At 42.4% G+C, this 24,386-nt stretch overlaps 1 protein-coding gene across 12 annotated transcripts in view; it reads left to right on the forward strand.

Moving 5' to 3' along the window:
• Nucleotides 1-23,951, forward strand: part of CHL1 (cell adhesion molecule L1 like) — a 137,072-nt gene extending 113,121 nt beyond the window's left edge. For 6 of the 12 annotated variants that reach the window (XM_027700427.1, XM_027700431.1, XM_027700429.1 and 3 more), the window contains 12 exons: nt 55-156; nt 360-557; nt 1,745-1,815; nt 4,397-4,619; nt 5,848-5,963; nt 6,118-6,322; nt 6,553-6,675; nt 9,101-9,280; nt 15,221-15,382; nt 16,041-16,181; nt 16,967-17,039; nt 18,907-23,951. In XM_027700427.1, coding sequence (XP_027556228.1) covers nt 55-156; nt 360-557; nt 1,745-1,815; nt 4,397-4,619; nt 5,848-5,963; nt 6,118-6,322; nt 6,553-6,675; nt 9,101-9,280; nt 15,221-15,382; nt 16,041-16,181; nt 16,967-17,039; nt 18,907-19,123 — 1,811 coding nt within the window. In that variant the 3' untranslated portion in view covers nt 19,124-23,951. Of the gene's footprint in view, nt 1-54; nt 157-359; nt 558-1,744; nt 1,816-4,396; nt 4,620-5,847; nt 5,964-6,117; nt 6,323-6,552; nt 6,676-9,100; nt 9,281-15,220; nt 15,383-16,040; nt 16,182-16,966; nt 17,040-17,758; nt 17,763-18,906 lie in introns of all 12 variants that reach the window. The other 6 variants (XM_027700437.1, XM_027700436.1, XM_027700434.1 and 3 more) reach the window with 6 other exon arrangements.
• The last annotated feature ends 435 nt before the right edge of the window (nt 23,952-24,386 follow it).

Consider the following 24,386-nt stretch of genomic DNA (forward strand, 5'->3'; position numbering starts at 1 on the left):
TGAGAAAACAGAAGCAGCTTGCTGTGCTCCTGACACTTCTTTGTTCTTTCTCAGATGTTCCTGATCCACCAGAAGACCTTCAGCTCTCTGAAAACCAGAACCGAAGCGTCCGACTGTCCTGGAGAGCTGGGTCCAACCACAACAGCCCTGTTAATGGTAGGAGGGGGTTTTTAACATCCTCTTGTGCTGTTCCTCATTCTGGCACAGCGTGGCTGTTCAAAGAAACCAACCCTGCTCACAGTCCTCCTTAATCCATTTGGCTACGACAGTTAATTTGTTTAAGTTGCTGTAAGACATTTCTAAGCTTTTTATACAAATTCTCCTTTTTTTCTTGTTTTTTTGTTGCTTTTCCTGCCCAGAGTCCATCATAGAGTTTGAAGAGAACCGGTGGGAGCCGGGGAGGTGGCAGGAGCTCACCAGGATCCCCGGGGATGACACCACAGCCCTGTTGTCCCTGGCCCCGTACGTGAATTACCAGTTCCGTGTCGTGTCCGTGAACGCCGTGGGAAGGAGCCAGCCCAGCAAACCATCCCTGCGCTACTCAACCCCCCCAGCTGGTAAAAATTCCTCTCTAATTTCCTGAATGTTACCATTTTTCCTGATTTTTTAGTGTTTTCTGTGCCCTCCTGTGCTTCAGAGGAGTGAATAAATCAAGGTCACTCGTGCTGCTCTCGGTGGCGGCTCAAAGGATTATTAAAAGTAGGTGATGTGGTGGGAAACACCCCCAGCTGGTCCAGTGGCCTGAAATAACCCTCAGCATGTTTGGTGGGACAGGTGATTGCTTTCATTAACTTTATTAATGAAAATAACACGTTTTCAGGGAAATGAAATCAACTGGGGAATGTCTCATGACAAAGCATTGTGATGCATCTTCTGCTATTTTATAAATGAATGTTAATTAGGTGGGAGCCATGCTGGGGTGAATTCTTCAGTGATTGGTAAAAGCAGAGTGGCCCAGCAGTTGAACATTAAGTGTCCAGGCGTAGTTTAAGCATTTGGTGTGTAGTTAGAACAAATCTAAATTTTAATGACCCAACTTGCTGTGCTACATAAAATTCCAGAGGGTGCCAGAGGGAAGAGTCCAGGCTGCTGTGTTTTTCCTACCTCTAGCACCCCACTCTGCTGATTTTCCACCTTTGAAGCCCTTGGCAGCCCTTCATGGACAAGCTGCTGGAGAAGAGCTGGGTTTACAGGGAGCCTTTCAGCAGCACTGAGCTTGTCAAAACTCTCCATTCACAGAGCATTTCACTGTGGCAGAAAATGTTGTCTCCCTGCACATCATTTTAGAGGCCAACTGTTCAGCACAGCATTTGCATTCCTTGGCATTTCTCTTTTTTTTTTTTATCCCCCTTTACTTTAATTTCAGGTCCTTCTTCAGCTTTTCAGCCGTGTGTGTCCCACGAATGATGCACCTTCTGTTTCCTGTCCCCACAGGGAGAGAAATCTCGTCCTCACAATACCCCTACATCTGGTGCTTTCCAATCTAAAAGTCACAGTTCCATGTTAGCTGGTGTCTCCAACCAACAGGGACACTTAGGAATCAAAACTGCATAAACAATGTGTTTTGGTCACGTCGTCAGCTTTGCTGATCCAAGTAATTAATCTCACAAGTGGTTTTTTGTTTAGGTGTCTTTCCCTAAGAGAGACATAAGAAATGCTTTTGGATGCTTGTTTTGCATTTAAATACTAAATGCAAATAAACCCCAGGATATGCAAACTAACCTTGTCACCTGTGTGGTTCCAGCTCCAGACAAGAACCCAGAAAACATCCGAGTTGAGGCTTCTGAACCCAATGAAATGGTGATGAAATGGGAGGTAAGGAAAACGTGTCTTTAAATGCTACAATATTGGAAACAGGTTCCATCTTCAAACATCAGTTTCTAAAACAGCATGGAATTTATCATGCTACGTTGTTCCTTGTTGGAATATAATTACATTTAAAAAAAAAAATAGTGGATCCCTTTTATTCCCCTTAATGGACTTTGTCTCCCCTTCTCCTACCCCTGTTTTCCAGGAAATAATAGCAAATTCTATAGGTGGAATCCTTTACTCTTCTGAAGGCAAAGGTAAATCTGTCACTGGCTTAAGTGTGTTCTGGATTTTCTCCACCAGGATCACTTTTGTTTCAAAAGACAGTTTTTCATGTCTAACTTCACCAGATATTAAAAAAAAATAGAAGTCCTATAAAGCACCATGAGAATCCCACAAAATTTGCTCATCTGTGCTTCTGGTACACTAGAAAGTGCCTCAAATAACTGTGGTCTCACCCTGCTCTGCAGGAGGAGCAGCCAGGCCCAGGGAGGGGATGGGTGACTTGTGGCTTCTGCCCTTCCAGCCTGGAGGTTAAAAAATCCCACAGATCCCTTGTCCAAGAGAATGAGCTGGAATTTTTACACCAAGAGCTACAGGACTGTGGATAAATATGATGTGCATCAAAGGAATTGTTTAAAAGTCTTGAGGATGGTTTCCAATCTTCAAATTTCCTGGGTTTCAAGCTTGCAGGTTCTGTGCCAACAGTTGGGAGAGTTACATATGCCTTCGTTTAACACGAATTTCCACGAGTGTGGAAGGAAGTATATCTTTGTTGTGGCTGGAATTACACACAATTTGCATGAGATTTATTTTTCAATCTACTGCTCACAGTGAGGAACAATAATTGTTTCCCCAGTGTGAACTTCTAGGCTGTAATTGCATCCAAAAGGAGATGGTCCTCTCTCCATTGGCTTGGATTGGAGTGGGATTTTTGCTGTGTGACACAGCCCAGGGTCAGGGAGGATAATCCCACCTCTCAGAAAAGGTTGGACTTGATTGACCTTGGAGGTTTTTTTCAACCTTAAGGATTCAGAGTGGTAATACCCAGTATTTTTACTGGGAAATGCTGGTATGACTTCACTGAACAGAAGCAAGTTCTGGTCCTCTCTGGGAAGCCTTTAATCACTGCTCAGACTGGGCAAAAGTGGAAGTGAAAGCTGAGACTGAAGGCAGAGAATGGGATGGAAAGGCTTTGTTAAATCTTGTTGAATCATTAAAATGCTGTAAACAGGATATTCATTTATTTATGGCGTTTCCTGTGTGCTTTTCTGAGGAACTGCTGGGCACTGAACATGCTATTTCTGACTGACAAAAACTGCAAAATGATGTTAATCTGCCTATTTTTGGATTAAGAGACCAGCTGAGCATTAGTGACTCGATTTTCAGCCACGGATTTGCAGCATTAAGGGAGATCAAAATACGAGTCAAGCAGTGCTTCAATTTAGCTCCAAACAAGGAGTAATATTTTAGTAGGAATTTTTTACTTCTTCAGCTTCTCTTGCAAATCCCATTCCCTGGGATCTTTGCCATGGAGGTGAATCTCACAGTGGTGCCTGTTAGAAAGCTGCCCAATCTACCAACTCCTTTGCCACAGTCATCCCAAAGGTCCTCATACCCTCAGAGCAGAGCAGGGGAATTTTTGCAGATCCCCCAGACTGGGTGGATGAGGAACATCAGTGGGGCATCACTTTCTGCTGCTAATTGATGTAATTTCATTTCAGATCTCTGTGTGCAACTTGGATACTGATTATTACATATTTATATATACCAGCTATTGTATATTTAATATTTACAACATGTAATTTAAATATAATTAAAAATAGTCTATATGATGGGAAACACCCACAGCTGTTTTAATGAACTGAAATAACCCTCAACATGTTTGGTGGGGCAGGTGACTGTTTAACTTTATTAATTAAAGTAGGATATTTTCAGAGAAATAAACCCAACTGGAGAATGTCTCATGACAAGCCATTGCTATACATCCCCTAATATTTTATAAATGAATGTTAATTAGATGGGAACCATGCTGGGATGGATTCTTCAGCTGATGGGTAAAAACAGAGTAGCCCAGCAGTTGCACATTAAATATCCAGGCACAGTTTCAAGCATTTGGTGTGCAGTCAGAACAAATCTAAATTTTAATGACCCAACTTGCTGCGCTACATAAAATTCTAAGATAAAATGCAAATTTTATCTCTGTTAAAAGGCACACGCAGCCGTGTCCCAAAACACGCCATTTAGTTGTGCTAAAGGCATGTGGCTTCACCTCACACGAGAAAACCTGTGGCTAAAGAAAACCTGATGTATGTAGGATGCAGAAATATGTCTACTAACAATTAATCTGGTTTTAATCCAACTGTTTCTCAAGTCAGTGCCATGATTTCTCTTGGAGTGGTGACATTGTTCTTCCAGTCATCTCAAAATTAACGTGACAGCGAAAAGTTCAGGCTTTATTTTTTTCTCCTTTTTCACTTCCAGTGTGTAACACACTCCCCAAAATTATTCCCCCCCCTCCCCTCAGCTGCTGTTTCATGATTGCTGCAACAAAGGCAGACGAGATCTCTTTTAACTTCTCCCACAGCCATTGAAACCTGTGGAGAGGAACGGGCCGGGGCTGGAGTACAAAGTGAGCTGGAGGCAGCGGGGGGTCAGGACGGACTGGAACGAGGAGACGGTGAAGAAACATTCCCTGACTGTGAGAAACACTCCCACCTTCGTGCCTTATGAGATCAAAGTCCAGGCAGTCAATAATTTAGGATCCGGCCCCGAACCAAACGTTACCATCGGATATTCGGGAGAGGACTGTGAGTAGGGGAGGCTTTCATGTCAAAACATGGGGGATTCCTGGGATGCAAAACCAGCAGATATGGAGGGAGGGACTGGCAGCTCCCAGCAAAACTGCTGAAATGCCAGTGCCCAGCACAAGAGGCTTCAGCAGACAGGGATACCACTGATGCTGGATGCCAGTTTGCTGGAGTGTGAGGGTTTTTTGGAGAGGTCACTTGTGCTTTCATTAATCCCAGCTGCTGCCTTAACCTGGGTACTTGTTTGAAGGCCACAGCCCATAAGAAGCCTATAAAGTGTAGAAGTCGTGCTGTATTTGATGGAAAAAAAGTCTTTAGGTTCTCTGAGGCCCCACTCACCACTTTAATGCTGTCAGAAGTTAAATACTCTGCTAATTGGGTACAAACTCTCAGGCGCTGGGTGTTGTAAGTGAACTTATAGGTGATGCTGGGTGTTACCTTATCCATTGAGACCTTGAAGAATGTGTCATATTCTCCAGCCTGGGCTTCTGTCCAGTGGTTTTCCTTGACTCCCAGATGGCACAGCCCCTCTGTGTTTCACCAGCACGAGGTTTCAGTGCTGGGAATGGACTTGGTGCTGTTCAGACAGGAGAATTCCCACTGCACACCCAGAGGTGGGAATAAGGTTTGCTTGTGCATCATCTCTCCCCTTAGAGTGTATTTGGATAGTGGAACAGGGGGAAAGAAACTCCACAGCATGGTTATTTTCTTTGTCTGTCTGTGATGAGTCTTATTTTATATCTATCTCTGGAAAATATTCCTTTCAATTCAGTTGTCAATGGATCAAGGCCTCGTTTTTTTTTCCAGGCACTGTAATAGCTCTCTGTGTTGTTCAGTGATTAAAATCCAACTGTTTAATGAGCTTAGTTGTAAAATGAAATTGATTATAAAAAAAACTTCATGATTGCCTTCTTGAGTGCTGTGTTAATCATTTTTTTATTCTTCTCACTGCTGTAAGCATTGCTTGAAACAGGAAATCGTAAATACTGGTGTAGAAATTCATATGTCCCAGTGCACCTGTATTCCAACCCTCAGCAGAAAACCCTCATATGGAAAAAATCATGTTTATTGGCCCATTTCACCCACTGGCTGCAGGTGGAATGGCTGTTTTCTTGCCTGCAGTAAGACTGCCACAGTTTGAGCTGGAAAGCCAAGCCCTGGAGCTGTGAACACTGGGAATCTGGGCTCTTGGAAGGGTCTTTAATACCTGGTACTTTTGTTTTTACAGTCCCAGATGCTGCTCCTTCGGGCGTGTCGGTGGATGTTGTGAACAGCACACTGGTCAAAGTCTTCTGGTTTGGAATACCAAGGGACAGAGTTCGTGGACATTTAAGAGGCTATAAGGTTAAAAGTTTCTCTTTAAATGTTTCTATATAGTTGAATAAACTACTAAAGGAATCCCAGATCAAGGATGATTTGCAATCTCTCATTTTTGGGAAGGTGAGAGAAATTATTATCATTAACATGATTTGTTACAGAAATCCCAATCTCCGTGCAGGTCAGTTGGTGGAAAACAAAAAACATGCTGGATGGGAAGAGGCACCACCCAGAGAAACACTTCCTAACGTTTGTAGGAGACAGGAACTATGGGATGATTCCTGGCCTGGATCCCTTCAGTGAATTCCACTTAACTGTCCTGGCTTACAACTCCAGAGGGGATGGCCCCGAGAGCTCCCCCGTGGTGTTTGAAACTCCAGAAGGAGGTAAGACAAAATGGGGATGTGGGATGGAGGGACAGAAATTGAAATTGTCCTTGTGACAAGGTGAGTTGATTTCCTTATTTAAAGTGATTGTAAAATCTCCAATATTCAATAAAACCCCTCACTAGAAAGGGGAGCTGTAGGTGTTGAGCTAAACTACACCCTCATTTAACGAGCGTGTGTAGGACAGACATGTTCAATCCTCTCTGAAATCTAATCCCTGTGTCTTCCAGTCCCTGAACAGCCACGTTTTCTGAGGATCCTGAACTTTGACGAGGACTCTGTCACTCTGTCGTGGGGACTCCCCAGGAAAGCCAATGGCCACCTCACTGGCTACATTTTGCAATACCAGATAAGTACGTGCTCGGTGTACTTGGAGTTTAGAATGGCAGCATGACCAGCTGAATTAAAACCACAGGTGTGATGTGCACACAGGCTGCTAGAGGGCAGGCTGAAGTCAGCTTCCAGAGCTAAAAGTTTTCCATGCACTTTTCCCATGTAAGGACACGTTATTGCCATGCCCCATCCCACATTGACGGGCTAATTCAATTATTTCATATTTGCAAATTATACTTTATGTAGCAGTTAATAAGGCCATAAATTGTAGGTGCATTTTACTGAAGTGGAACTCATTCAATGCAAAATAAATTGTAATGAGAGCACTTGTAAAGCCACATTTATACAGATCTGCAGTCAGTGAGCTTCTCCCCCCATAAGGTGCCTCAGCAGAAACACAGACAAACCACCTGAGTCATGTTATTGAGTAATCACTGAGAAATAACCTAATTCCAGGGGCATTTCTTTCTTTCTTGCCTCTGGAAGAACTGAGAAACAGAGCAGACAACCTCAGGCAAGACCCAGTAATGGTCCCATAACACCAGCTGTGTGGTGTGGTGACGATTCTGGGTATTTTATATGTCATTTGAGGATTAGACTGTGCCCTATTTACAAACAAAGTAAAACCCCATGTACTTTTCATTAATCTCTGTTGATGGCAGAACTGCCCAGTTGCTTTTGCAAGGGGCTTGAGGTTGGATCTTCCCTTTGGTTTTGATCACTGTGGGCAGAGCGTGGATCTGTTTAATTATAGAATCACAGAATGGCTCGGGTTGGAAGGGACCACAGTGGGTCATCTGGTGCAACTTCCCTGCTCAGACAGGGTTATCCCAGAGCACATGGCACAGGATTGTGTCCATGGTTCTGGAATATCTCCAGTGAGGGAAACTCCACACCCTCCCTGGTCTCTGTTTCAGAGCTTGGTCACCCAGAGAATAAAGTTCTTCCTCATGTCCAGGTGGAACATCCTGGACATCATTTTCTGCCCATTACCTCTTGCCCAGTTGCTTGGTACCACTGAGCAGAGCCTGATCCATCCTCCTGACCCCTCCCTGCAGATATTTATATGTATTTACAAACTCTTCTCTCAGTCTTCTCCCAGCCCCTCCTCCAGCTGCCTGAGGCAGAGCACAGCACAGCAGAACAACCATCCTCTAACTTGCTTGTAAAAGTTTGCAGCTGTTTGGAAGCAAAGCAAGAAGCAATTCATATATATTTAATGATCCAGGAGACAGTAATTTTTTTCCCTCCCACTCAGGATGTGCATATCTGGAATCAGAGAGCTTTTTAAGAACAGTAATAGCTCAGTGAGTAGTTGAGAGATTGACAGGGAGGATATAAATCCCATTTAAGCCCCTGGCAGGAAGGTGAGATGCTTATTCAGGATTTATCCTTCCCACTCGCTGCAGTGCCTCCCTCACAGGAGTGTTCATGGCACGTTTCATGCTGGAAACAGGCACAGAAATGGTTGAGGGAGGGGGTTGTGCCGCTCTGCTCTGCACTGGGGTGGCCTCACCTGCAATATTGTGGCAGTTTGGGGTCCCACAATACAAAAAAGACATTAAGGCATTAGAGAGTGTCCAAAGGAGGGCAAAGAAGATGGGGAAGGGCCTTGATTTGAAGCCATGTGAGGGCATGGAGGGCATTTGGTGTGTTCAGCTGGAGAAGAGGAGACTGAGGGGAGACCTCACTGCAGTGACAACGTCCTGGGCAGGGGCAGAGGAGGGGCAGGCAGTGAGCTCTGCTCTGGGGGGGCCAGGGACAGCACCCAGGGAATGGCTGGAGCTGTGTCAGGGCAGGGTCAGGTTGGATCTCAGGGGAAGGTTCTTCCCCCAGAGGCTGGTTGGGCACTGCCCAGGCTCCCCAGGGCAGTGGGCACAGCCCCAAGGCTGCCAGAGCTCCAGGAGGGTTTGGATGATCCTCTGGGGCACAGGGTGGGACCCTTGGGGATGGGCCTGTGCAGGGCCAGGAGTTGGACTGGATGATCCTTGCGGGTCCCTCCCAACTCAGCATATCCTGTGATACAGCACAAGTGCTGTGAGGAGAGGCTGAGGGAGCTGGGGTTGTTGAGCCTGGAGAAAAGGAGGCTCAGGGGAGACCTCATCCCTCTCTACAACTCCCTGACAGGAGGGGGGACCCAGGTGGGGGTCGGGCTCTTCTCCCAGGAACCAGCAGTAGGACAAGAGGGCACAGCTTTGAGCTGCACAAGGGGAGGTTTAGGTTGGACATTGGGAAGAGATTCTTTACAGAGGGAGTGCTCAGCCATTGGAACGGGCTGCCCAGGGGGGTGGTGGAGTCACCGTCCCTGGAGGTGTTTAAGGACAGACTGTCTGGGTGACAGGGTGGGGTTGGGTCATGGGTTGGACTCGCTGATCTCGGAGATCTTTTCCCACCTGGTCCATCCTGTGATTCCGAGGATCTGACCCGGCTCCTCTTCCCTTCCAGTCAACGAGACGCACGAGGTGGGGCCCGTGAGCGACGTCAGCGTCACCAACCGCTCCACGCTCAGCTGGAGGCTCTCGGGGCTCAGCCCCAGCACCAAGTACAAGTTCTACGTGAAGGCCTGCACTGCCCAGGGCTGCGGGAAACCCGTCACCGAGGAAGGACTCACCATGGCTCAAGGGAGTAAGTTCACGGGCAATATGTTTTTTATGGGGAGAAGCTCTAAAGAGTAATGGGAAAATCTATTGAGAATATTCCAGGCTTGACGTTTCCTGTGTAATTAGAGGAAATAAATTTGTTTTTCTTTCCGCGAGAACAATCAATGAACTTCTTAATGTGGCCGTGCAGCTCTTGAGAAAAGCAGAGCTCATCTGTTTCATTTTGCTGTACAGCCCTGTTTCTGTTCCCACCAATCAAGTCTTTAAGCCTCACTAGAACGAGTGAATTGCATTTAGTCACCAACTGAAAATTGAAGATGCAGATAATCTGTTCTCTGTAATAGTGTAAAAACAAATTCTGCCCTTGCATGAACATGGGCGACTTCCAGCAGCATTAGGGTCGGCTGCTTGACATGGAAAATCCAGATGAACACAGAGCTGACTGCAGTGTATTTGATCCATTATTTACGATTATTTTATCAGGGGCTGGGAGTGAACATTCGTGTGCCACTTACACCCTGTCCTGAAACACTGATGTTCAGTGATTTAAGGGAAAATGGCAGGCACTATGTGAGAGCTCATCTTTCACATTCAGCTGAAATGAAATAAAATGTACTGTGCTCAGCAAGTCTGAGAACTCCTCAACACTGAGGAGCAGGTCCCTGCTATTAATCAGAAACCATTGCTGGGCACTTACCATGGGGAAGGAGAAAGAGAACGTGACAAGCAAAAGAGTCCTGCCTTCATCATTTTCAGCAAAGATCACAGCCTGGAGCAATGTTGATAGAAAATAGAAAAATTGGTCCTTGTTACACAACACCCTTGTTGGACTTCTAAGTTGCAGAATTCTTTTCAGTTATTGGTAAAACATTTGAAAAGTACTTTAAACTCATCCCAGTTCAGGATCCAGTTGTGATCTGCAGTTTGTTTTCTCAAGTAGTAAAACTCCTTCTCAGCTGTCTTGCAGCCTACAGTCTCACTGTAGTATACTAGTAGAAACTATTATTCTACCTATTAATCTATTAATAGTAGTATTTATTAATCACCATGATTTAAAATTTATTCTTCATTAAGGAAATAAAAAGATTTTTTTTTCCCCAGCTAAAAATCCACCATTTCCCCTCATTAATTACCTTTTCTGGCCTTCATTGGGCAGCCAGAATAATGTGTTTTGGCCACTGGAGATTCTATAACTTCTTGGAATAACCTTGTCAGGGTTTATGAGATGCATCCCAGGCTGTGGGATGAGAATGTTGCCATTTCTTTATTCTCATTCTCTTCTTTCCTTGGACTGTTTTCCAGTAGTGGCAGCAACTGGTTCTTGTTGCTCTTGGAATAGAGTAGGATAATTAATAAAAGCTGCAAGGGTCCGGTTCTGTGATTTATGTGCTCCTGGCTGGTTCTCAAGCCACCCTAAATTAGGGCACTGCATCTGTCACTGAGATGCCATTAGAGTTCTGTGTCATTATTTGCTGGCTAAATTGTTCAGATATTTTTCAACTAAACATGATAGGCTGGGGAAAAAAAAAAAATCACTCTTTTCAGTGACCTTCTTGGGGTTTTAAGCTGTGGCGTGGGAAGGGAGGCAATTGCTCAAAATTAAAACAATCTCTCTTTTTGAAGAAAGGGAGTGATTTCAGAAGTCAAAGTTTATCATTCAAAATGACCCCCGTAAATGACAGATATAAAATGTGGTGCCCTCTGAAATGAAACTCTGTGATGGAGCACTTTGGGGTTTGATTCAGCGATTCTATATCCACTCTGTTCCAGTTTAATAATAAAACCATAAAGCTCTCCTTGTTCATTTTAAGGCTTTGAATAACTTCCCCTGCTGTAATACAGCCTTTGCCAGGGGTATTTCAGAATTTCACAATACATTCTGCCAGGAAAGTGCAGATGTTGAGGTGGAAGCTCTGCTTTCATTCACATTTTGTCATTGATATACTTCATCTGCTATTGATTTCATTTATTTGGAGTTACCTCTGTTATTGTAGTCTGGAATCAGGAATAAAAACCCATGTCTTTTTTTTTAAATATGTACATATATGAGTATGACTGTAGCACCACTGAAAACAAGGCTGTGCAGGGAAAATTGTTTTGCTCTACATTATAATTTTTCCAGCCTGTGTTTTATGTGGAAACCATTTCCCAGTGATGAGGGAATGGCTAAATTTAGTTAAAAAATTCACATCAATTAAATAAATATAATTCTCTGTATAGATAAATGGGTAGAAGCAGAGAATCATTTAGGTAGGAAATGCACTTCAGAATCATCCCATATTCACATCTCTGTTTCTCCATAAGAGGCCTTTTTCCTATTACAGATCTTAAACATGGCCAAAATAACTCAACTATGAAACCCTGATAGGCAACCTAATATCTTTATCATCTCTTGATAAAATACTGTGGACAATCATGAAGATTGTGGGCAAAAGGATACTTGCATTGTACTGCAGAATAAAGAATAGTTTAATTTTTGTGGCTTCATCTTAGTTTCATTCCACAGAAGAAACTGTGGTGTTTTAAGAAAATGAGATTTCTCTCTAATTTTACATTATTTCTTAAATGACCTACAAACTAATTAATTTATCCTTGAAAATGTCCATTTCCCAAGGAACATCAGCCCTCAGAAATATAACACAAAATAATGTACTTACATAAGCGAAGAAAAATAATTTAATATATCAAAGCTGCTTTTCATCTTGTTACCAGTGTTTCTCAAGGATTACTGAACATGTATTACATGTTGAGAATTATCACTGTGTGTCCAGAAATTCAGACATTAATGAAAAATTCAGTCAGAGGAAACCTTCCAGTTGTAGCTTTAGTTTCCAGAGGAGCCAAGAAATAGAGGCTCACCAGTTTTATTACATTTCAATGGCAATGGGCACATAACTTCTAAAGGCTTTTTGAAAATCTTAACCAGAGGTTCCTACTTTCCTTCATGACCAGAGTAACTGTTTGTAACAAATGGGGTTTTAGTTCTCTTTTGCCACGGGCACAGGGAAAAGGAATAACACAAAGTGTAACCACTGGTGCTGTTCCCAGCAAACCCTTTTTGCTCACAATCGAGAGAACCCAGTGAAATTTGGGTGAAAATTTCTTGATCACATATGTGAGATCCCATATCTCACCTCTAAATTCTTCTCAGCAGACTTGGTGTACAACAGGCTCACTAATCTCTATAGTTTAGAATAATCCCAATTTAGCCTGAATTACTTCCCGTACTTAAAAAGCCCAGGAGATGAAGGATGCTTGGGATGCATATTTATACACTTTGAACAGCCAGACAGCAGGGGAAAATTAATGAAAGTTCAACTTTCCAGATGTATTTAGACAGGTATGGTTATGAATGAAGATGCTGCCCACAATTAGTATTTAGCAATTAGGCTGCCAGCTTTTTTTATCTAAGTCTGTTTTATGACAGATGTGCTAACTTTTGGAGAACTAGCACTCTCAGAAGTCTTTGGGGGTGGTTTCTATTGTTTTTCCCTTTATACCATAAGCTCCTATAAAAAATGGGTGTTGGGTTGTTCTCATAAATCTTGGAGCCCGGCAGGAATATTGTAAAATTGCAGTTCAGTGTTTAATGTTCATGCAAGTCCCATGGTATGGCTGATAAATAGTGGGGGAAGATGAAAAGTGCTGGTGATATGCCTTTATTACTAATGTTCCTTCTCCCTTATTGGAGATTAAAAACCTCACCCAACTGCTTTCAATTTTCTGAAGCTCATTCCTGCAGCTCTCTGGCCTTTCAGGACGTGGAGCTTTTCCTTGTCTGTGTATCTTTGCTTTTATTTTTCAGGATCTCAGATGCTTTTTTCTATTCCAGCCACCAAACCTGCCCCAATTAACCAAGCTTTCCCCTCTGTAGGTCCAATATCGAGTGTGTAACACAGAACATAAGAAATGGCACAGAAAGGAACCTCATAATCGCTCATCACTGGACACCTGGTCTGAGTTTTAAAGGAAAAATCAGTGTTTTGGGATAGGTGATGGTAAACAGGCTGCAGATCCATTGGCAAATCCCCAGTCCCAGCTCAGGTTGGGCTCTAACCTCCTCCCAGAATGTTCCTCCCAGCCCTGTGCTGCTCCATGTGCCAGGGCAGTGGCACAGCTGGAGGATCTGATACAGCTGAGCAAGAACTGGGCAGAAAAAGGGGTATTTTCCAGCCATGTCAGCTCCCATTTCTGCTTCTACAAAGAGCTGATCATTCAGAAAGAAGAGGTTGGCACGAGCTGGACATAAATAGGTGGGAGACAGGGCCTAGTTAAGCTGATTTAAGAATCTGCACAACAAACCACAGCTGTGGGCTGCCAGTGAGCTCCAGTTTAGCACGTTGTTTCCCAGGAATTCAGGACAAATGCTTCCCAGGAATTCAGGATAAATGCTTGCTGGTGTTGTGTACACATTGGATCATGTGGTTATCATGTCATAAACAAGTGTTTTATGGTATTTAATAGGCACTGGGTTGAAGGTTCATGCTCATTCTTGCTACTTTGTGGGTAATATTTCCATTAAATACGTTTTTCTGATGCCTTGATTTTAGAGCGTCTAATTAAAATATACCTGTGGTATCCTGTTGCCTAATTTGCAGTTTGATTAAAAATTATAGCTGGGTTTCACATACTTCATTTAGCAAAAAATTACCAATAGATGGATTAATTAATGCTAATGAGCTGTGCTTCAGTATCAGCAGTATTTCAGCTGGATGTGTTCTCTCTGGGTCCCAGTGGGCTACTAATTTAACTGCTTATTGTAATACATGTAGAGTTGCCTTGGAAAACTTATCTTGAACTGCTGCTTCGACTGTGCTTGGATTTGTCTTAATCTTTTTGTTTTTTTCTCCCTTCAGCTGTCAACTCAGCCTTAATCTCCAGCAGCTTCTTGCTTTGCTTGTTCACTAGTTGAAGTATTAATGAACATTGTTTTGCTGCCACTGGTAGTTGGCAAAGCACGTTTCAAATTATACTGTGTGCTCCATCTTTAGTTTTGACCACTTTGGATAAAACAGGCAAACTGGGCAACCGAGAACAATTAAAGAGTTATTTTAATCAAATGCAGCCCCCTGGTCTCTCTCCTGCCATCGAGGACAGAGACACTCCCATGTTGATGACTAAGAGATCCCTTCATGTCACTCACAGTTCTGAATTGGCTGCTGTGAACAGGCTGTTCCTGGTCAGGCATTATGTCCTTTTTTTCTGCTCTCCACAAATGCTGTTTTGGAAAAGTTGATTTAACACCCCCCAATCTGAGTGCAGACCGAGGTTACAGGAGGTGTTTTGCACGTATCAAGGCTCTAAAAGCAAAGCTACTGGAACTTCCCGTCTCTTAACCAAATATTAAACTCGTCAGCAACATTTAAGTGCTTAAATATCAATTTAAAAGCGAACTCCAGCTCTATTGAAACGAGGCATTGTGGAGTTTAAAAGGACATGGAAAACTACTGTCAGGAGAGAAATGAGTACAAATCCCGATGTTATTTCTTTCTGTGAGACATATAAGAATCCATATCCAGATAACAAGCTGTCTGTGCTTCCCTGCTGAGCTCAGTTCAATGGGAGAAGCATCAAACCCCAGATTATCTTTACACAGCGAGCCCGTTTGCAGGTTGTAATTTTTTAAGCATGCATTAGTTAAAGCAGATCCATAATCCCCCATCAATATTAACTTTCATCCTGGGAGATGTACCAACCCCTCCATAAACATCAGGATTACTTCACTCAGCTCTTATTTCATCTGATGGAATATTAAAAAATCAAGCAGGGGAAATGTTTTGTTTTGTTTTTTGTTTGTTTTTTTTTTTTTACTTTGAGAAATCAAATTGCCTGATGACAAAGGTTAAAAATCCTTGTGTGTGTCCTACTTGTGTGTTCTTTGCCTTGTTTGTGAGTGTGCATTTCACAGGCCTTCTGTTGGATGACTCCCATTAATCAACGTGACCTGACTGTGTACATTCCGTAGGTAAAGGGACCGGCAGGATTTCAGATGCAGTCAAACCCACCCAAAAGTTTCACCCCATTGAGGCACTTGAGCCTGGCACTGAGTACACAGTTCGACTAGTGACTAAGAACTGGGTTGATAACAATAGCATTTTTGAAGATGTAATTGAGACAAGGGGGAGAGGTGAGCCATGAAACCCTTCCGGGTGATAAACACTCTGAATGTGACTCGATGTCGAGGTTCCATCTGATGTCTGTGCAGTGAAAGTCTTCCAAAATCATCATTTTCCCCTGTGATTTGTAAGTTGGCCCTCGCAGTTGAATCCCACGGGAGCACAAACACATCTGAGGTTCTCTGCTGATTCCTGGGCATTACTTGATGCACTGGAACAATCCCAGACCTTTCCAAAGCAGCTTTCCCTCCTGTGGGATTTTGAAAGGGTAGTGCTGTGATATAAATCCATTTGAAGTGGCCAGTCTGGTGATTTGCATGTACTGGGGGCACTTTTAACTCTCTCTCTTTCGCAAAACTGCTTTTGCATGAGAGGCTTAACAACTCTCTGCTCAGCTTTGCTGTGTGGTGTTAATCCTGTGAGTCAACTGCTCTCTCAGAACTACCTCTCTGAAATGTCTGTGTTGTGCCTTGTACACTCTGTGTTCCCCTTAAATCCAAAAAAGCCACGCTCTGGATGTGTTTCTGCCTTGCATTTAAGTAGAACACCATAAGTAGTGATAGACTGGTTCAATTAGGATCCAGCCCAGAGCATGTGATGTATTTATGTTTTCACAGGGTGATGCCCTTTTGCTCCGATTAATTTTCTTCTTTTTTGCTCCTCTTCCATTTCCCCAAGCCTATGCTGGAATTTATGATGGGATTTCCACCCAGGGCTGGTTCATTGGACTGATGTGTGCCATAGCTCTGCTCACCCTGCTGCTGCTCACCATTTGCTTTGTCAGGAGAAATAAAGGAGGAAAATATTCAGGTAAATGGATTTATTGTCCTTTCGCTGTTTTCACATGTTAATAACAAACATCCTTCAGCCTTTTCTGTCTGGGGGCAGCAAAGCCTCGGGCACAAACATCCAATTAGGATTTGTAGCTTTTGATAAATATCCACAGAAGGGATTTTAATGAATACAAGTGCAACTGTGCTCTCTGGGTGAGACAGTGTGCTGGTCAGAGAGCTGGCCAAGGCCTTTGATTGAATCTTCAGTGAATCTTCCAGCATTTAATCCAGCCAAAGTTCCTTGTTGGCAGGGCTCCCTGCTCACTTCCCACCTGATAACTGCTGCTTGACACACTGACAGAACTTCCACGGGAAGCCAAACTTAAAAAAAAAAGGTGACTGTTTTGCTAAAAAGAGAATATTTTGTTAAAAGTAATACTGTAATTTTTAAAGAAATTAGTAAGGACTTAATTCTAAGTATTGCAGTATAAATCTGGTTGCTCAGAGAGGTGGTAGATTCCTGGAAAACATTCAGTGCCAGATTGGACAGGGCTTGGAGCAACCTGGGCTAGTGGAAGGTGTCCCTGCCCACGGCAGGGGATGGGACTGGATGAGCTTAAAGTCCCTTCCAACCCAAACCATTCCAGGATCCTTTAAATGCTTTCTAGCTTTTAAAAAATTAGGGAATAGCCCTGAATTATTGTGTGTCCAGCCAGCTCCAGGTCAGGGTGATGACAGGAGGTTTTCCCCAATTCATCTGGGAAAAGAAAAATCCACGTGGGAACACGACACACAGACCTGTCCTTTATTTTATTTGCACAGTGAAAGAAAAAGAAGATTTGCATCCAGATCCCGAAGCTCAATCAATAAAAGATGAAATCTTTGGGGAATATAGGTAAATAGGACCTGCTTTCCCAAGCATTTGTGTTTGTGGGGGTTTTGTTTGTTTTCCAAATGCCATCGTTGTTTGGGACATTTTTCTAGCATGCAATTAATGCTGTTTTTCATTTTCAAAGCAAACCTCATAGGAGTGGATAAGAGTAGGAATATGAAGGTATATCCACTATACTTCAGTCCATCCGAGCTGGGATATAAGGAAATGTTGATTATGGTGGTTATTTTTCACCTTTTCTTTTTTTATAAGCATTGTATGAATAATGTAAATATATATGATAATTTGGGTTCCTGCTGCCCACTGAAGTCATAGAATTAATTCTACGTCTTCAGTGGGTTTCAATCCCAGTCAGGCCCAAATCTGTAATGTGTGGAATGCTCATTTTGTGGAATAAAATAAGGAAAAGTTTGAAATATGGTAAAAAATGTAAAAAAACCAAACAAACCTACAGAAGTCTCTGTAGCAGAATTGAAATAACCACTTTGGCTGCTTTAAAAAACCTAAAACTTAGAGTAATATGTAATTGTGGTGTGAAGGAAAATGCATCATTATAAGAACCATGCTGGAAAAGTGATGTCTCTGGCCTTAAGGGCATAAAATTGCTGTTGAAATCCCACTTATATATACTACATTATTTGTACTGGAACAGGGGCTTTTTTTTTCTGCATAATTTCATCTTTATTTAATTTTTAATGCTTTCTAATGGGACAAATATTTAGAAAGGTAAGAAAGTCCTGAGGTTAATAACTCTGACCCCCTCCTTTCCCCCTGAAATCCAAACTCGCCTTTTTTATCAGTAGAAATGCCACGTGCAGAAAAGCAGCATTTTTATGTGTTGGTTACACACCTGTTGAGTCTATCCTGAAAAAGAAGTGAAGTTCAGATTAATTTTTCTGTCCTTCCTTGGATAACATTGCCAAAGCTTTGACACTGAGTTGGTATCAGCAAGGGCTGTAACTGAGTAATTATGTACCTAATTCAGAGGCCTAATTGAGGGTTTTTTTTAATGTAATCTTTTAATCCATGTTCCCAGTGCCCCCAAATGTTGTGTTCAGTCAGGGGAAATCAGGCTGCTCTGGTTCTGAGGAGGAATGGCCAGTGGAATTCCCCTTTTTTCCCTGAATTTTGATGATGAGTCTGTCTTTTTTGTGGAATTTTCATTGAACGTAGACTCCACGTGAGCAGAACCAGCCACTGATCCTACTTTTGTTTTTCCCTGCTCCTCCTCTTTAGCAGAGAGAAAGTCCACCAGTTAAAGACAAAATAACAGCAGAAAAAAGGGGAGAAAGCTCCTTTATTGGTACCTAAACTCAAACAGATGCTCCCAAGGCAGTGAGATAAAACCTCCAGCTGATGCCTCATCAGTTCACCCACCCACCTCTGAAGGAAAATTAAATAATCAGGCCCTGAATATTGCCCATTGTTTTGTAAACTGAAAATGTCTCTCTGTAAGGTGCCCAAGACTTGATATGAGCCCTGATGGCTGGAACAGACCCCTCAGATCCTTTCCAGCATTTCCTTTCTTTTCTCCTTCCCTTTCTGTCCGTTCTTCCGTGTGCCCAAGGCAAAAAGGGCAAGAGATTAAACACGTGGGTAGTTTTCATTAACATTTGCCTTTTTAACCAATTAATTTGTTGAACAACGATCAAATCCCACGTGGGGGAGCTCAGGTTGGTGGCACCCACCTGTGTGAGGAGCACCAGAGCAGGACTGAGGGGGTCACATCATCCATCTCACCACCCACGTAGACATTTCTCCCTCACTCTTCCCTCCTGCTGCTTTTCTTTCCCGATAAAAAAAGCAGGGTTTTTTGGTTTTTTTTCAATGAAAAGCAGGATTTTTGGAAAGGCATCTCTTTATTTTGTAGTGACAGCGATGAAAAGCCACTGAAAGGCAGCCTCCAGTCACTTAACGGGGACATTAAAGCCACTGAAAGTGCTGATAGTCTGGTAGATTATGGAGAAGGGGAGCATGGGATGTTCAATGAAGATGGTTCATTTATTGGAGCTTATTCTGGATCTAAGGAAAAAGGATCAGTGGAAAGCACTGGGAGTTCTACGGCAACTTTTCCTCTCCACGCCTGAAATATTGGCAGGGATGGTTGGTGTTTAATTGTGATATTTATCTCGGTCAGCACTCCACAGGTTGCCAATTGAGCCGGTCAGGACCAACCTGACACCCAGGTAATATAAAAAACGAGTCACTGCCACTAAAAGATGATTTTCCATCTTAATTTCTGCGTGTTTTCTTCTAAATAAAACAAAAATGAATTATTTGCTATACAAAATGTGTTAGTCTGAGCAACCCAGAATTTCTCGGTGTTATATCTGTATCCTTAAATGCTACCCCACGTGTTTCCTAGGTTTGGAATATGTTTCTCTGTACAGGTATTTTTTCCCTGTATGGCTGTTGTCACTTTGTACATACATTTACGTGTAGAATTCCCACAGGCATCATGGCCTTGGTTATAACCTAGGAGTTATAAAACAAGAAAATCAAATTAAAACAGCAGGTTGCTCTGCAAAGTGGCACAATGATCCTACTGAGAAAAATGCTAATTTAAAATACCAGAGAAATATATTCTATATATTATATAATTTTTCCTAAAGAGTTAAACTCCTTTGTGTATGATACTTTAAAAATTATTTTAGTGGTTACAGCTGACTTCAATTACCAATACTTAGAGATGCAGCTTTATCTACAGCAAAATGTGGATGAAGCTGCTGCCCAGTAGCTGGCACTATTTCCTTAAATAAGTTAAGCTACAGCATCTTTCCTGTGGCAAGGCAAAACAGGGTTCCCATCCCATCACTCAAAAGTGTTTTAATTTGTTTTCCCCAGTCTCTGCAAGCTGCATTTCTAAGCAAAATACTTGTTGTCTGTCTCATATCTGTATATTTGTGAGCTAGCAAACATTTCCTGGAGACGTTGTACATATGATATTAATATTGACACAAGTAAAGATCAGCCTGGTTTTATTTTAAATGAGACATGTTGCTAGCATGGGTCTGTATAGCTGTGTAGGAATGAATAGAATTGCTTCTCAATATGAGTTTGGACCAGCAAAACTAGTTTTCAGAAGGAGTTTTGTGTATTCCAGTCATCCCACTCTCACACTTTTCCAGTATCACCTAAACTAGAGCTACCTGACTTTCAAGAGATCATTTATTTTCAAGCTATTCACTGTTTAATAAACAGAAGCAAAAGCAAAGAGAAAATATTATGGTAGAGTTTCTGTTAATATTTTGTTGACTGAATGCTGGTTTAAATTCTTTCCTTTGCCTCCCCAACACTAACTCAGCAAAGCTGTACAGCACATTTTCTTGGTCTTTTTGTATTGAAATCTCCCGAATCTCTTTTAATAGCATTTGTACTTTTGAATCTGCTAATTTGAGTAGAGTATGATGTGGCTTCATTTCTTCTCGGGCTTACAAACGACTGTCACTTCCATTAGAATGTTTTTAAACAGTGACTGCAGGAGGAACAGATCCTAAAAGCTATTTTGCATTGTGATGCTAATTAGGTAGATCTCCCCAGTGGCTCCTTCATGGGCTCCAAGATTTCAGTGGAAGAAAGCGAGGAAGCAAGAATTCCTCCCGTGGTTCTGAGTTTCCAGTAAGGGCTACAATTAAGCCCAGTTAGTTGCCCACAGAAATGCAGGTTGTTCCCAGTGGAAAGGCTGTGGATCACACTCAGCTCCCCTTAGGCTGGGGCTGCTCCTCAGAGCTTGGTAATTTCTGGAAGCCTTTGGTGCTCGGTGCTTCTGCATATCTGTGCTTCTATTTTTTTTTGTTTCATTTTAGCTTTTAAGGGCCTTTCACGTAACCCCTGTTTGGAAAAAACAACCCTCAAACAGCCAGCCCCAAACCCCCATTCAGGCTGTGTGTGTGAGTATAAAATGATGAGTGGAAACCTGCCCTGAATCAAAAATCCCCCCACGCTACATCAGTGACCCAAGTCATTCACTTTTTGTCATTTGTAAAGTTTTATTTTCTGTATTTCACTCGATCCAAACGTGGAAAAATTCCAAAGTGCTTTTCATTTTGGTAAAAAACCCCAACAACAAATGTTCCTTTTCAAAAGAAGGGAGAGCACAATTGGAGACATGTGAAAATTGGCATCTCAGCAACAGAGACGTTTCCCGGCAGCATCTTTATCTGCTGACTCGTGTCTGCTGCAGCCCAAACCAGATAAAATCTAAGGACTGATTAGGCTTGTGACAATCTTTGCTGCAAGCTTCGGGCTGTTTTTAATGTAATTCCTGTAGGAATCATCTGCACTGATCAAGGGTCTTCTAAATAGGAACAAAATTAGGGAATAAAACTAGGGTGGGGTCCCCTAAATCCTCCCTGAGCCCTCTGGGCTGGGGACGGGATGTGTTTGCTCATCCATTTCCTTGTGCTTGGGGTCACTGCAGATAAACCAGACTCCTCCTCCCAGCAAATACCTCTGTTAAACAGGCACAAACTTCAGATTGTATTAGTGAGTGTCAAATTATGGAATAATGAACATGAATCCCCCGTGCTCCCACTCGCTCTGTTGCTGCTGAGAGGTGTTTATGATGTCCCTGTGATGTGCTGCTTTTCCTATTAAAACTTTAATTCAGATCCTTAAATCTTAGTGTTGGAGTTTCATGATGCCTCAGGGCCTAAAAATCCAACAGTGAGGAAAAGATGTGCAGTGGAACCTGTGCAGTGCACACGGGCTATTGAGGAACGTGCCCGGTGAATATTAAACAAATGCCTCAAACTCTCAGGAAATCTCCCTCACCTGAGCTGTTTTCTCTTCCCCAATCATTTATTTCCCCGGTTTTCCCCCTAACTGGGCTTTTATTTTCTGCTGGAAAGGTACAGCTCATCCAGTGTGCCCTGGGAAGTGCAGGGCACCGATGGTTTTTTAGAGATTTGCTTTCAAAAATAACTTAACAGAGCAAGGCGAGATTTTCCTGAGGAGTTTTTTGTCATTGCAAGGAGTTGGGCTGAGGTGTTTTTTTTCTAGATGTTACAGCTGAGAGAAAGTGTGGCCACGTAGCTCAACAAAAAGCATCACCAGCTTTACTGCACATCACAGAAACATGGAATATCCTGAGCTGGAAAGGACCCATAAGGTCACCTGCACAGGTCAGGCCCTAAAAATCCCACGATGCTCTGAAATCCTACATTAAGTCACTAAATCTTTTGTTGCTATTTTTTCCCCCCTCTGGAGAGGAGTGTTTATTAAAATTAGCTGATGGAAAATCTGTGGTGATTTCATTAATTAGTACCTGGCAGGGAATGTCAGCCTGTCTGCTGGGAGGAGGGAGTCCAGCCGTGGGAGCAGACGGAGCTGGATTGGGAATCATTAATTATCCCGTGCCATGGCTGGGCTCTGGTTCCGTTTGGTTGTGATCCACCATTTCATTTTGCCCCAGTCCAAGTGTGAGAGGGGAAATGACACTTTCAGATTTGATATCTAAGTCTAAATCATGGGATTCCAGCCAGCCAGGAGGAGGCATTTCCCTGGCCCCACTCATCCAGGTTTGTGGGTTTAAGCAGCCTCTGGAACGAAGAGAGGGATGGATGTGTCCCAAAAAAAGTTGTGCAGTTTTGACTGTGCATGAGATGAAACAAATAAAATCAGCTCTTCTAAATCATGGGAAAAAACTCTCAAGTGAACTGTTTGGATTCACAGAGCAGCATAATATTGGTTTGGAATGGACTGTAATCCCAGAACTATTTTTTTTCTTTAATTAATATATATATTTATGCATATATAATGTAATTACACAATCAAGAACTTGTAGGAGTGGCCCAAGCTTCCTTCTCTGGCAAAATTTTGGGATCCAATCTCCAGAAATCTTCCATTCTCTGCAGTTCAGCAGGAAAACACTCCAGGACTGGTATCAAATCCCTCTGGGCTGGACCTTTAGGAAGAGCAGAATTAGCAATCAAATCTGAAAATGACTTTCCCCCTCTGGATAAAATTGTGTGTTCATGTATAAAAAACCTTCTTTGTAACTCACATCTTAAATGGATCTAATTGGAATATCATTTAGTGATTGATATTTGTTCATGTTACACAAATTTTAACGAGCAGCTCTTTTCCTGGTAAGTAATTCCATTGACTGAGTGGGTCAATCCAGTGCATGAGAGGTTTTAATAAAAGTTTTCAGGCCCATGTTATTTTTGAGATGAAAACAAGAACTAGCACAATCTTTCTGTATCGAAAGGTGGGGTTTTTTTAAACAATAAATCCACATTTTGTAAACAAAAGTTAGAATAACCTTCACTGATCCTCGAGCTTCTGAAAGGAAACCTCCTCATCCTTTTTACAGTCATTATTTTGCAGATGAGAGGTGCAATTAGGTCATTTTACTTGCCTTCAAAAAACAGACCCAAAGAAAGGAAATTCTTCCCGGAGAATTTCCTTTGTTTGCCCGTGGATCGAGCCCTCAGCTGCACCTCTGTCAACTTTTAGGGTTTCAAAATATAAATGCACAAACCGTGTTGGAGCAGCAGGACATGTTTACATGGCAGCTCTGGATCTCTCCTGTCCAATCTCAAGTGATCTGCACTGATTTGTTCTGTTTTCAGGCAGGAACCCCCCGGGTGGGTTTGAGCCAAAGCACACTGTCTGTGTTTCGTTTTTTTAATTACTATTATTATTATTATTGTTATTATTGTTATTCTTTACACGAGATACTTTGTAATTTCACGAGGAAAAAAGATCAAAGCAAATGTGGTGTCGCCGTCAGGACGTTACTTTTTCGGAGCTAAATGTTGGTGTGCATTGATTAAAGTTTAGAGGAACGTGTTGTATCTGTAGTTGCTGTTTGTACCACGCAGGTGTGCACGTATGGTTCGAAAAGATATTTTCATTTTACATGAAATACGACTTTGCTAATAAAAGTTTGACTTGATGTAATCTTCAAAAGCCTTAGTTGTAATCGGCAAGTTTCTCTTTTATTTTGGTTTGGAGTTTTTTTGTTTTTTTTTTTTTCTGAGAGCATTTATTTGCTGGGAATTTGCTTTATTTGTCACCCACAGCCCTCTCTTGTGGTGTGTGTGGGGGGTTTTTTGCTTCACACCAAGGCTGAGCTGCCTTTGGCTTTCACTGGGACTGTTGGACACCCTGGACCAACAACCATCTGGATACAACACCAAGGCAGGATGAACCCGACCTGCAAACACCCCAAATTCAAATGCCTCATTAATTCCATAGTCTGATCATCTCCTGGATCAAACTATCACCCCATACACTGTCAGCATCTCTTACATGCTTTATCTACTCTGTTGAGAGCACAGAACCTTCCAGCACACAGAGATCTAAACTAAGGGACACGTGAAATACCCACAAAAATAACATTAT

Source organism: Neopelma chrysocephalum, unplaced genomic scaffold (assembly GCF_003984885.1).
Source record: "Neopelma chrysocephalum unplaced genomic scaffold, ASM398488v2 Primary Assembly neopelma1_147, whole genome shotgun sequence".
Taxonomy (NCBI): Eukaryota; Metazoa; Chordata; class Aves; order Passeriformes; family Pipridae; genus Neopelma; species Neopelma chrysocephalum.